Raw genomic sequence first — 14967 nt, 5'->3', positions numbered from 1 at the left:
ATGACCCTGAGGTTAGACCGAGGTCTACCGGTCTACAAAAAAAAGAGAAAGAAGTCGGCTTACAGAAAACGTGTTTATTAGTAACTAACACCAACTGGTGAACAAAGAAAACGTACATACAAATTCCCTTCCAGCCTCACGTGTTAGTCTACGCGTACCGACAATTTTCTCGCGTGGAGAAAAAAACATATATAATCGTTCAAGATTGTACCTTGGACTGTCCTATGTCTGTACTGATTCACTTTAGTTCATTAATCTTTCATACGGCTCCGATGGAGTTCGATTGTTGAAACACTCCTCCTTTGTTCTCCGGGGCTCCCCGATCCTCACTCACGTGCTTGACACAGGTCTCCCCAACGGACAGCGTTCGGCCTCCAAAGATCCGGAAAAAAAGGTGCCCTTACTACGCCTGGACCTTCTATATATACCGTTCGCTGTTGCCGTCTCCCACGTGATCCTTCGGCAACCAATCCAAGGGCCCCTTTTGCGCGCGTCCCCCAAAGGTGGAACAAAAAGGGACACGTGTCGTCTAAGAATGACGAAACAAAGAAAAGAAAACCCGTTACAAAAAAAAACGCGAAAATAATACCCGATACAACAATCCGATACAGTAATAACGCGATAGTTTTGTCTAATGATATACAATATATACAAATACAAAAAAAAAAAAAAAAACGAAAAAAACGAACAAAGAGTGGCGGAGCACTACATATTCTAGGATCTTGGGGTACAAGGTTTACTGTGTATGGTTGCAATAATAACTTTGTTGCAGTAAAAGCTAAAGAAGAAAGTGTAACATTTTCATGTGTTTCCTAGACAAAAAGGCATAATTTCTAAACGCATCAGGTCTGAATGGATTAATCGTTGCAAAAGAGACGATAAATTTAATCCTGATACAAGTAGAATATGTTCTGTTCATTTTGTTCAAGGTGGTTATGAAAAAGATTTACAAAATGAATTGTTGGGTGTCATAAGTACAGTACATTCATATATATTACTTGTTTTTGCGCGTGAATGTTTAATTTGCTTGTTTTAGAATAAAATTGCAAAATATTTTCTATTTCAGGTTTACCAGTTAGAAAAATTATGAAGAAAACAACTGTCCCTACATTAAATTTACCGGATAGAATTAACCCAACAGTTACAGAACGAGAAAAGAGAAAGCAAAAAGAAGTTAATGATCTTTTAACAAATAATAATGACAATAGTAACAATCTTCAAGATGAAAACCATTACGAAATTAAATATAAGAAGCTATTAGAAGAATATAATGTTTTAAAATCAGAATATGAAAAATTGAAAAAAGATTATTAAAAAAGTATAAAAGTAGCAAACGATTTATTACGAAATTACAAAAGAAGAAATATCTGTTTAATTAAAAAATAAAAAATGAGTTAACTGAAACACAGAAGAAATGTCGATAGCCTCTACATTAAGATATAAAATTTACTTTTGACATAAAATACATCTGCGCTCACAAGTTAAATCAAGATTGCCTCGAAAACTTTTTTTTCAAATTAGAAGGCAGGGTCCTAATGAACATCCAAGCCTATTGAATGCTATATATAGGATTAGATTGATTATTTTAGGTAAGAATCCTGGTATTTTAGAATCAAAAGTAAATACTACAGATCAAACACAGTAGGAATATATATCCAAAGTTTTAGAGCAAGCACATGTAGAAGTACCAAGTGAAAATACAGATCAATGTATTGAATATACAAGGTGTGACAATTTAATTCCAGGACTAGTCGTGTAGCGCTGCAGTATCAGCGTGCAAGGCCGGATGGCCGAGCGGTCAAGGTGGCAGCCTACCGCTCTGGGGGACCCGGGTTAGAATCCCGACGGGTCGAAAAATCCCCAGGAATTTTTCGAGGGTGGTCCGCCCGGATTTGTCGGGCCCGTCCCTCACCACCCGGTTCGCCCCATTGTGGGCCTGGCCGAACCCATAATGGCTTGCAAAAAGAGGCCCTCTTAGTGCCCACAGGGCGGAAAGAGTTGATAAAAAAAAGTATCAGCGTGCAGAAACTTGTCTAAGCTTGTCATAATAGTTCAACCATCTGGCTACTTGTCTGCAAAGATTTGTTCATGTCTCGTAACTCGTTCTTTTTCTGTACTCCATTCACATATTGCTATGAGAAAGTGCTGTCACGTTTTTGTCATGGAACAAAAAGCGAACATTAAGTTTTGTTACAAGTTGGGTAAAAGTGCAACAGAGACGTATGCCCACATCAAGCAAGTTTATGGGATTGATGCCCTACCTGCTCTCGTTTTTTCGAGTGGTTTGCGCGTTTCAGGGATAGTCGGGAAGACCTTGAGGACGATGCTCGCCCTGAATGACCTCAATCAGTTCGAACATCAGAAAACATCGAAAAAATCAGACTTGCTGCGATATGACCGTCGAATGTCTATTCGGATGGTAGCGGAGATAACTGGTATCAATCTGGACACAACTCGCTTAATCATCACTGAAGATTTGAGCAAAAGAAAAATCTGCTTCCGCTTCGTTCCGCACTATCTCACTGAGGACCAAAAGCGTCTCTGGCTGAAAGCATGTCAACAATTCATTCAAGATGTTGATGATGACCCCCTTTACTGGATCAAAATCACATTGAAGGAACGAAAATTCAACGACCTGGAGGACATACAGCGCAATGTGACCAAGGAATTGAGAGCGGTCAACGGAAGTGACTTTGCCGAGTGTTTCAAGAACTTGTACAAGCGTTGCGAGCAGCGCCGGATTAAGCCTCTAGCGGGCCCTAGACAAAATTTAAATTGGGGCCCTATTTAAATAAGTTGCTTCTAAACAAATCTTATATAATGTGACATTAGCGTAGCTAGCATGGGTGACACCCGGTGCAGATATCGTGGTGTCACCCCAAGTCACACCGTAGTGTCATCCTTTTTAACTGTTTTATAAAACACTACTGAATTGTAATAACTTCGCACTCGAGCAACTTGAACGCTACATCGAATATGCGATGTCGCGACGTATAAGTGTAAATTTAGAAAATGAATCATAACCATACATCAGTATTACTATGAGAGGCGGCCCTAGGAATATTTCTAGATGGTGCGAGAGATCTCGTGGGAGAGATTACTTCTGACGCACGGATGGCTGTTGACCTTTTTTTTTTTTTATTTTTTAGGCAATGGCTAATGAAGCCGGGCTCCTCCGAATTACGGGCCCTAGACATTTGCCTACTTTGCCTATTCGATAATCCGGCCCTGGTTGCGAGAAGTGCATTACCCTCCAGGGGGATTACTTTGAAACATATTAAAAGGGTTTTTCATTATATGTTCTTTGTGTCCTTTTATCACCCCAGTCCTGGAATTTAATTGTCACACCTTGTAGAACTACTTTTTTTTTTCAAATATATCTTCAGGAAACTCTACTTGAATCCAGACTTTAACACAATCTCTGAAGAAACTTCTCACGATGCTCTCGAGTATATGGGTTTCTTATTTCCCGGTCTTTTGCTTGTCCCGGGATTCCGGGATAAAAGTGAACTGTTTCCCGGGATCCCGGGAAATCCCGGGATATAATAAATTATTTTTAAAATATAAAAAATATCTTGAAATCGAATGATATCATTATTTTTCATTTTTTAAAGTAATTTAAGTGTTCTACAACCTCCAAAATCGTATTAATAATGATGTGTAAAATATGTATTAAAAATACCTTTGAATTACGTAGAAAATTCACAAATAAAAAAAATTTGTTAAAGTTTGTTCGAAACTGCTTATAACAAAAATTGCCTACGAATTGAGTTAAAAATTTAAAGAAAAAAACTGAACTTTGATCAAACTTCTAACTTAGAAAATGATATTTTTTATTTAAATAAAACATAATACAAATATTACTGTAAATTTTTATAATGAGATTTTAAGAAACAAAGATGGTCGATACTCCGATCACTCAATCTGGTTCTTAATTTGGTAATAAAAAGTCCTGCTGCCGAGAATGCCCTTTCTGATTCAATCGATGTGGGTGGAATCGTTTTTAACGCATTTAACAGAAGACAGATGATGTGTGTTTTTTCACCTGTAGCCTCAAAGATTTCTATTTCGTTCTCGAGACGCGTTTCAGTACTGCTTTTGTTGTCCACTTTTCTTGATCTGTCTATCTCAGCTTCTTTGATAGCAGCATCAAGCTTTTCAGCTAAAGTCATTGCAGATGAGCTTGCGACATCTGGTAGTTGATCTGTATCACCGGAAGTAGAATCAGTAGATACTTCAAAAAGACGATCTAACATCTGTTTTGCTGATAAAATTAACATAGTCTTGGTTGGTAAGGCTGGCAAACTTTTTTCACTTGGGAAAGTTGAAACTTTTCCATAATTCTTTCCACTATTGAGATATTGTATGAGGCCAGTCAGTTTTACATTTCTTCTCTCTGCTATGCGTCGAATAAACGACTCTTTTAGTCTTCTTGAAAAAGGTGTGTTTAGTTGATTTAACTCATTTATAATAAAAGAAAAAATACCTTCCGATGAAAGTAAAGTCGATCCTCTGTTGCCAAGCTTTTCTGCTCCAGCTTTTAATGGCTGCAGTGATGCCACGATGTCACGAATTACAGTAACTTCTTGTTTGTCAAGATCAAAATTGTCCGTATCTTTATTACAGTCAATGATTGCTTTCGATATGGATGATCTTATTTTAATAAATCGCTCTAACATGGCTAAAAGGCTATTCCATCGGGTTTTGGAATCCAGAAATAAGTGCAAATTTTTCCCATGTTCCTGTTCAACGTATTTTTGTAAGATGTTATTTTTTAAAGGTGATTTGCGAAAAAATTTTGCTATTTTTCTAACCTTATTAATGATTTGAGAACAGACTATTTCATTACCTAGTGTGTCATGTAATTCAAATGAAATATCTATATCGAAAGGATCTTCAGCCAAACGCTCACACAAAACACTTTCAAAATCAATACTATAACTAAAGTCTTCTTCATCTTTCTCAATATCATCATTGCGCTCTTCATCTTCAGTTTGAATTTCTTCAGAAAGAGGGACTGCTACTGAAGTGGTTGACTTTTGGTACAAAACATCACATACCGCTAAATGAATTCCGTCTGCATAACATAACTGATGCTCACATTCAATTAACCTTCCAAATTTCACCATTACAGCTGCACCATCAGTAACACAGGCTTAAATTAAATATAAATGCATTCCGGCATTCTGACAGTTTATGAGTTAATTATACTTTCTATTTGTAAAATTTCTTCAATCTTAACACAAAATAAGAAAAAAGTGAACTTTTAAAAAAATTGCGGGATTTCCCGGGATGAGAAAAATTTCCCGGGATATTTCCCGGGGTAAAAAAACAGCCGGGATCCCGGGATCCCGGGTTCCCGGGATCCCGTTTCAGAAACCCTACTCTCGAGTATATAGCATGATATCTTGCCTATAAATATAGAGAAAAACTCTCGAACTTGGGGAATTCCACTAGAAAAATTAAAAATCACCATAACTATAGCATTCCATCATGGGCGCAGCATTTATTTTGTGAAGAGCATATTAAACCTATTGATGAATGGCTAGCAAAAATTATAAAATAGAATAAATATTTCGAAATATATCATGGTGAATCATATAAAAAAGGCTCCTGAGTTGTACGGAATTTGTCGGTGGAAATACAAAATAAAAAATAGTTTTACCTTTTTCTTTAATAAAAGATTTTTGTAAATTAAGAACTACAATAAGAATTAATTATAGAAATCTTAAACAAGAAAAATGTAAAATATTGAAAAGAATGCTTTCTGAAAATGGTGATTGTCGAAAAAAGATTAAAAAGTGAAGAAGCGAAATGAACATAATAAAAAATATAGCTCATTAACTTATTAAATACTTATTAGACAAAAGACATATAAATTTATTTATGTACACTTATTAAATTCGAAAATTATATAGTAATTTAGTAATTAATTAATAGATGATTTTAGTATTTTACCGTATTTTGTTATTTGAAAGCGTCTGTCATGTTGAATGAAGTATAGGTCTCGTTATGACGTCACATGGATCCAAGACCACGCTAACAAATATACGGGAATTGGCTATCCTTATAGTATATAGTCTTTGATCCAAGTCAACCAACCATAGATTTTCCAGTTCCGACAAACATAAACACGGGGCGAAATAGTTGTCGCATCTAACGCTCAGCTATCCTGCCAGAGGGCAGGCAAGCAAGATAGTGCTAGTTGTTAAAATTGCAGGTCTGCAATTTTAGGGTCGAGTTATAAACTCCGTAACGTAACCGTATCCGTATTCGTAAATGTTTGCTACACTGGATATCTATAGTAATAGTTATAAACTACCGTTAGGCCCAGACTCCACTAGCGTAAAACCCCTCGCCGTAAAAGCCTTTAATCACGTGACCATGATATTTTACGCCTGAGCAGGTCGTAAAACCAGCGTAAAAGCAAGTTGAGTAGTGTTCAACTTTCGACGCGAATACGGCCTAAATTATATACTCCTCTAAATTGAAGGAATTCTAAAGGAAATTCCTTCAATTTAGAGGAGTATATAATAAAAAAGCTAAACTTATAAATGCTGTATATTATTTTAATAATACGATAATAAAACTTAATATATATAAAAGTAAAGATATTATTTTTACTAAATTTGTAATTATAGTACAGAAAAACTCGTAAAATATAATCATTGTCTTTATATCGATATATCATGTATACAACCGTACAGGCGTAACTTCGACAGCACCGTCACCGTGAAAACTCCGCTAGCCGGACCTCCACCGCAATCCGAGCGCGAACGCAAATAGGTCACGTGATTAAAAGTTTTTACGGCGAGGGGTTTTACGCCCGTTTTTACGCTAGTGGAGTCTCGGCCTTACAGTTAGGGACTTGCGTAGGAATAACATACAAGCAAAGAAAAAAAAAGGTCGAGAGGCAGGTTGCGCGTCAACGTCAGCATAAACAGAGTAACATGGCGGAATGGCAGATGAGTTTCAGTGAGTGTGAGGTCTTTCGTTGTTCAAATGTATATTTATAACAATATTTGCAAGAACTTTGTTTCATCATAATTTCACAATTTCTACGAAATTCCCGGACAAAATTAATAGTTAACCTGACAATGAGTCAATTCCCGGACTGTCCGGGTGAAAACCAGACGGGTGGTAACTGTACTTAAAATAGTAAAAATACGTTATCCTGATTGAACTTTTATTTACTGGAAATTCTACAAGCCATTTTGTTTCCGTCCATAAAATCAATTGTTTTTATGTAAAACGTATTCAATAAAAATTACAAAATCAAGAAAATAAAACATATTGTTTTCAGATTCAATAAAATCTAAACACAAGTATTAAATAATTTTATAACAAATATAATCAGTCAGTTATTTTGATGAATGTTTGTTTGCCCCGTCCCTCACCACCCGGTCGCCCCATTGTGGGCCTGGCCGAACCCATAATGGGCCTACTAAAAGAGGCCCTCTTAGTGCCCACAGGGCGGAAAGAGTTAAAAAAAAAAAAGATGAATGTTTGTTTTTCAAATATTCCACCATAACAACATATATTATTCAAGATTACTATTACGATGTTTAATATGATTATGATGTAAATTCAATTTACAACGGACCTTTTGTAAGCAATAATTACATGACAATAGCTTGTCAGGCGTAAAACTTCGTTTTCAATAATCACAGATAAAGGGTTTGTCACGAGAAGAAATTCGATTCGTCGAATTTGAACTGATGACGCATGCGTCTCAGGGAAGAGATGGTTGGCCATGCCCGAGGCGGACCTGGGATAGAGCTGAGACCAGTGAAGCTGCTGATTGGTCGGCTGTAGGCTCGACGACGACTCTAAGTCCAGGTGAAGGCGGGAAGCAGTGTTCCCAACCGTGGCGACTTGTCGCCACAATAACGACTTTTAGAAGAGCAATGCGACGTAGCGGCGTCTGCAGACAAATCAGCCAAAAGTAGCGACTTTTGAAATTTTATTTATTTATTTTTTGAGAAATTTAAATTAACAGACTTTACTTTGTAGCGCTCTCTGGCAACGACTAATATTATTACGATATACAAAACTGTATTTTTAGATTTCTACAGTGTGGAAAGCTAGAAATCTGTAAAGGTAACATTTTCTAATAAAAATAAATCTGCCCGGAGATTTTTTTTAAATGCTAACTCCCGAATAAAATTTTAGTCCCGAGGTTATAAAAGGTGTGCAGAAATTCTGTGTTTTCATTTTTGCGTTTTTGTGGTAGCATTTATGATATATACCTCAGCGGAGGCCGCTTAAGGCTCCAAAGGAGCGCCCGAGGTATTTAAAATGCTACTGAAAAAAGGGATTGCGAAAACGCAGAAGATATAGATAGTCCAGAAAGACGCTTCGATAGACATCGAATTTAATAAATGATATAGCTTTATGGCTAACAAAATTAACAGATGCTATTATTGACCACATTTTTAAAATCAAACCAAAAAGTACTAGGAATATACAGAATTTCAAATCAGTGTATATAGACAGAGATGAAGTGCATTACAAAGCACTTTCTTATGATCATTTTTACAGAAAGAAATCAAATAAAATTATGGAAAAGAGAAATTGGTTGATATTTTCAAAAAGAAACAAAAGTGTTTACTGCTATTCTTGCAAACTCTTTTCAACCTCAAAGTCTAAAACAAAAACTGGTTTGCAAAATTGGAGATTAATTACAGTTATTTTATCGGACGACGAAGTTTCAAAACAACACATATCAGCCGTGTGTACTATGTATAATAGATTAAAAACACATTTAATCGAGTTTTTTACAAAACAAATTATACAAAAAGTAATATTTATAGATATTTGCAATTCAGGAATGTAAAGAAATCTCTGAAAGTTAATTATACACCGTCATAATTTTATCTTAGAGGAATCCACAATTTGACATTACTCATTATTAGGACTTTACACTGGTGTTTAAATTTTGACACAAGAATGAGAATTAGTTCAGAAAAAAAATTTTTTCTTTATTATATCACCTGTAATTTTTCGTGTACACCTATTGCATGTGTTTCGGGTTAACATGCCCCTCATCAGCAGTATTACTACAAACCAGTACAAATTATTGTTTTTTAAATACAGGAGAAAAAATTGAAATTATACTGAAATTAAGGTTTTCTGCTTTGAATCATTTTTTTAAAAATTCGTTACATCACGTGGATGTCGTAAAGAAATTTAAATTTTTGAATATAAACCGTTAAATCGTGTTGTAAAAGAATAAAAGTAGAAACGAAAAGAGAAAATTTAAATATATTCGAACGACTTGGAATGTCTGAATACGAAGTTTCAGCAATGGAAGGAAGATGAATCCCATTAGCTCTAATTTGTTTCTTTTATTCTCTATATTTTAGTAATTAGAATCCCGATGAAACAGAAACTATGCTTTTGAAAAGTTTTCTACCGCACGACCAATTCTTTGCATCAGAGCTTGTAGAGATCTGATTGAAGGAAAATCTTACGGTTATGCCTACGTTAATTTTCAAAACCCTAAAGATGCAGTAAGAGCCTTAGAAACTATGAACTTTAATCTAATTTGATATAAAGGAAAACCAATTCCTGTAAGTGGTTACTGAGAGATCCACCGTTTAAGAAATCTGGGGTTTGAAACGTTTTCATCAATAATTTAGACAAAAGTATCGATAATAAGACTATGTGTAATAATTTTCCTGTTGTTGGAAATACAGTAGACCCCCCCTATAACACGGTAGATACGTTCCGTGTTATATGAATTCCGTGTTGTACGAGTCACTTAAATACATGAACCAATCACAGCCCGGCACGTGTGCAGTTTAGGGGCTATGGCTGTTTGAAAGGTTTTCTTGCATAAAATTAATCGATTCTAGACTAATTTGACTCAGCATTTCCAAATCATGTATAATTTTTTGGAAATAATCCATATAAATTATGCTATAAACAAAAAATTGTGGGATTACTTACCGAGTGTGCACCGTTCGACGACGCCATTGCCTAAGCTTGTTTTCGTTGCGGAGCGGCTCATCAAACGGCGGGCGGGTGTTTCCTGATAAGTTATTTTTCTGCGAAAAATTCGCTGAACTTTGGAGACACCATTAATAAAAATATAATTTTTATGGCCGTTAAATAATAAATGGTTTTTAGTAGGTCCGCTGCTTGTTTAAACTCAACGGTTTGTGCAATGTCCGCTATTGGTCCAGATTCGACCAATCCTGTCGCGACACGAGTCGGCGATGACGTTTTACCGTGTTATACGAGTCTCTTTTAGCGTGTTATACGAACACTGTCGCAATTTTTCCGCCGTGTTATACGAATCCGTCTTATATGAACCCGTGTTATAAGAGGGTCTACTGTATCTTACTACGCACGAAGAGCGTAACTCAAAAGGTTACAGTTTTGTGCAGATTGAAACTGAAGAAGCAGCTAATAACGCTATTTCAAATTATATGCTGTTCGACAGTAGAAAAGTGTATGCAGATAAATTAGCGAGTTTGACGTCGAAGTTTTCAACGCGAAAACGTGTATATCGGACGTTCAGCGCCGTTTTCCTGTAAGCCTAGAAGTTTGGCAATGGCCTTTGGAATGTCGAGCATGATTCCACTGACACCATTGTCAAACTTCTAAGGCTTACAGGAAAGTGGCGCTGAACGTCCCACGTACACGTTTTCGCATTTAAAACTTCGGCCTCAACGTCACTACTCACTCCTCGCAGAGAACGTGAGAAACAGTTAGGAGACAAAGCTCATCGAATCATAGATGTTTACATTAAAAATTTTGGTGAATTAGATGATAATAAATTGAGAAAAATTGTTCGAGAAATATGATGCTATCGTTAGTTCTAGCGTGATAGTGGACAAAAGTGGCAAGTCAAAAGGTTTTGGATTAGTTAGTTGTCAAGATTCTGAGAATGCTAAAAAAGCGGTATAAGAATTAAATGCTTAAGAACTTGGTGGAAGACAACTTTATGTTAGTAGAGAACAGAAAAAAGAACAGAAAGACGAAAGGAATAAAAACGAAATTTTGAACCATTAAAATTGGAAAAAATGAGTCGTTATCAGAGTGTTAATTTATACGTTAAAAGCTTAGAAGATTTCATCGATGACGAACGCTTCAGAAAAGAATTTTCGTCTTTTGATAACATCACAAGTGCTAAAATCATGACGGATGCTCAGTAATTCTCGTGGATTTGGTTTTGTTTGTTGGTCTCTCCTGAAGAAGCAACTAAAGCAATAATTAAAATGAATGGCAAAGTCATGATTTCTAAACCATTTTACATTGCTCTAGCTAAAAGAAGAACGTAAAACTTATCTTGCTTCACAATACATGCAAACACATTTTTAACTAAATGTTTCAACCAAGAGAAAGCGATTATTTTTTACCGACAATGCCTCAAGTTCCAGAAAGATATTTTTCAACCCAAATTTGATAGATGTAACCTATATCGAATTACATTAATTTAAAACAGTTAATTTTGTATTTTAAATGTTCTTAACTCTTCTATTCAAAATAACAGTTATCAATGTTCCATAGCTTTTTAAAACTCTGAAGATGGACTGTAGAACAGGTTGAAAACGTTTGTTAAATCAATAAATAATTCTCAGTGAGATAAGGCGTTGTTGTGGAAATTAAATAAATAAATAAAAGCTTTGTGAGGTGGCTACGGCCGACACTCTAGGCCTGCAGCACTATCAGTCCAATGATTAAAGTGGCATTGCGTGCGCAGGGTTTTTTAAAGGGTGGAATTTAAAAAAACATATATTTTCATAACATCAGGTGGTTTATTAATTTGTATACAGCAGATCAGCGGTTCCCAAAAGTGTGCACAGCAGCACCCTAGGGAGCCGCGGCTTCCTCACAGGGGCGCCGAGAAATAAAATTTTCATAATTTTACTTCCACATTCAATTCAATGTGATAAGATGCGACATCTAGCAGACCTGATGCAAATCATTAACTTAGTAACTAACATTTTGCGATTCTATGTGCCACCTTAACTTATGTAAAGGTGGCACATAGAATCGCAAAATGTAAAAAGCCTCATACCATTGCAGAAAAACTCATTCTACTGGCTGCTGTAAATATGGTGAACATTATGATCGGTGGGTCTGCTGGGTAGCAGCTTTCAAAAGTGCCTTTGTCCAATAACACTCACTATCAGTCACAGAATCAGCACACAGTGAAGGACCTCCAATGTTCAGTTATTGAAAAAATAGAAGGGAAGGAATTTGGGTTGCAGCTGGATGAGGACACAGATAATGATAATGATGCTCACTTGATTTGCTATGTACAGTTTATAGATGATGATAACATTATAGAAGACTTTCTTTTCTGTAAAAGTATCACTGCTAGTGCTAAGGCTCACGACTTGTTCGAGATCCTTGATATTTTTATTTCCGAAAATAATTTGGAGTGGACCAAATGCATTGGTATCTTTACTGATTATGTTCGTTCTATGTCCGGATGTTGTGAAGGATTGCAAGCACGTTTTTTGAAGCAAAGTCCCTGATGCACTGTGGACCCATTGCATTCTTCACAGGGAAGCACTCGCATCAAAATATCTGAGTCCTGCATTGAACCAGAATATGTAGGACATGTAGTAAACTTTATAAAAACGGCCGTTAGAAGGCAAGATTTTTCTAAAAGCTATGGGAGGATGTGGGATCCGAGCACACGTCTTTGTTGTACTCAGCAGTTCGAGAAAGTACAAAACATTACCATGTGAGAGCGATGGCTCTCTCGAGATAATGTTTTGTCTCGTACGTTTGAACTACGACAGGAAATTTATTATTCTTAAAGAGTAAGACCACAAGTATGCCGAAAATTTTATGATTGAAGATTTTTTGGTAAAACTAGCATACTTATGTGATATTTTTGTAAAGCTGAATGCTCTGAATCTCTCCCTGCAGGGAAGCAACATGCACCTTTTAAAGTCGATTAAGAAAATTTCAGCTTTTATAAAAAAAAAAAAAAAAAAAAAAACTAAAAGTATGGAAAAGAAAAATAAATGAAGACGGAGGAAATAAATAAAGAATGGACGGATGTTTTCCCTTGTTTGTTGTGTCCGTCAAATAAACGATTACTTGTTAACGTATATAATTAACTTTATTATAATAAAAACGTAACTTTGTGATGATACAAACGCAATTTTGTGCCTCTAGATCTAAGTGTCACTACAGCTAACACACCACTGACCGAAGACAAAGGAACCCGACAAAGGTCAGAGGTGCGGAGTCGCCTAACTAGGTCAAGGGACAATTCAGTGTGGTTATCCCCTATACATAACATTGTTGTAACAGTGTTTGCCTTCAATGGAGTTGATTTTTCTCGAGGTATGAACTCCATTTTTGAAGAACATTTATCACAGCTCATCACCTGGTTTGAGAGATATTTTTAAAATAATAATATCGATAAATTTGCATGGATTTAAAATCCATTAATGCCAGTCCTCCATCTGAATTTACTGCTGCAGAAGAAGAGAATATTATTGAGTTGTTTTGTGACAATACGTTGAAAACAAAACTTAGCAGTAGGGAATTAACTGAACTTTTACTGATATTTGGATATCAGTAAAAGATGAACATCCCTTCTGAGTGGTACAGCTCGGAGAATCTTAATTTCATTTGCGACTTCTTATTTGTGCAAAGCTGAGTTTGTCGCTGTGATAAAAACTAAGCATCAAAGTCTATATAAGAAGGTCGTACACGCGTACTGGAGCCGCCATTTTGGGACTTTTTGAGTCGCATGTTTAAAACAAACTTGTACGAACAATTAGTTTTATATGATATTAATTAAACTAATTTATGCAATTTTAGTTAAATTAATGTCGTATAAAACTGACTGCTCGTCCCAAAAAGTCCCAAAATGGCGGCTCCAGTACGCGTGTCCTGACCTTCTTATATAGACCTTGCTAAGCATCGCACGAAAATCAATGTGCAGAAGGAAATGAGGGTGGCTGTGTCCGGTTTGATACCAAGGTTTGAGAAAATGTGCGGTGATCAACAGGCTCATCCATCCCACTAATTATAATTAATTGAATTTGTTCAATTAATTTTTTTTGTTATCTTAAATACGTGTTTTATTTATTTTTTACTTAACTCTTTAATTAAAAAGATATTGGCTATTTCGCAAATTGTACTTGTTAGAATTTGACATAGGGCGCCTTGGGAAAATCTGAATTTAGCAAGGGCGCCGAGAATCGAAAAAGTTTGGGAACCACTGCAGTAGACTAAGGAGAAACTGAACGGATACAAAATAAATACAAGTTACTTTTTTTTTATTTAGGTTTTTATTCTTCTCAAACAGGAAGGGTTAAATTCCCAAAATCTTCCATGTGCACGGCCTAGTGAAGAATCATTCTCAAGTAGAAGTACCGGTACCTTAGTTACTAACTTACAATGCCCTTGAATCTATTTATTTAACAAATTTTGAAGACGTTTTACGCATAAAAATTGGTCAAATAATCAAAACGACGCCAATTAGCAATGTTTGGCGAATTTTAAATGAATTAAACATGTTTTAATAACTTAAGATATTAAGATATTAAGGACGTTGTCACTTTTTAAAAATAAATTGTCCCCAACTTGTTCAGATAAGAAGTGATAAGATCGAAATAAACGAAATAAGTAAATTTTTGAAGTGATTTGTTAAAAATATTTTTTCCCGCAATTAAATATATTACAAAAGGAAGGAAGAAGTCAAAAAATGTTGCGTAAGTTACGAGAAAACAAATCAGAATAAAGGAAACGAAGGAGATCCGAAACAGAAAGAAGAGACGCAATCATACTGCATGACGTCAGCTCTGTACACGTAAGTCGACACAATTACATAAATATCCTGCCACTTCATAACATAGTTCTTCATTATTAATTAATAAATAAAACGAAAATTCGAACAAATCGAATGCATTTTATTTTACACCATTAAATAATTATTATTAAACGCTTTATTACGGATTAATATATATATTTAATATCGGATTTTAA

At 35.6% G+C, this 14967-nt stretch overlaps 1 protein-coding gene and 1 pseudogene across 1 annotated transcript; both read left to right on the top strand.

Moving 5' to 3' along the window:
- LOC136988235 (uncharacterized) lies at positions 1-1314 on the top strand. Its single transcript, XM_067286090.1, has 3 exons — positions 1-11; positions 817-974; positions 1067-1314. Exons 1-3 carry the CDS (start codon positions 1-3, stop codon positions 1312-1314), a joined length of 417 nt encoding a protein of 138 aa, XP_067142191.1.
- A 6411-nt stretch (positions 1315-7725) lies between these two features.
- On the top strand, positions 7726-11328 carry LOC136988234 (polyadenylate-binding protein 1-like; annotated as a pseudogene).
- The last annotated feature ends 3639 nt before the right edge of the window (positions 11329-14967 follow it).

The sequence above is a fragment of the Centruroides vittatus genome, unplaced genomic scaffold (genome assembly GCF_030686945.1).
Source record: "Centruroides vittatus isolate TY-2023 unplaced genomic scaffold, ASM3068694v2 scaffold_324, whole genome shotgun sequence".
NCBI classification, from domain to species: Eukaryota; Metazoa; Arthropoda; class Arachnida; order Scorpiones; family Buthidae; genus Centruroides; species Centruroides vittatus.
This window is presented reverse-complemented; position numbering and strand designations above follow the sequence as displayed.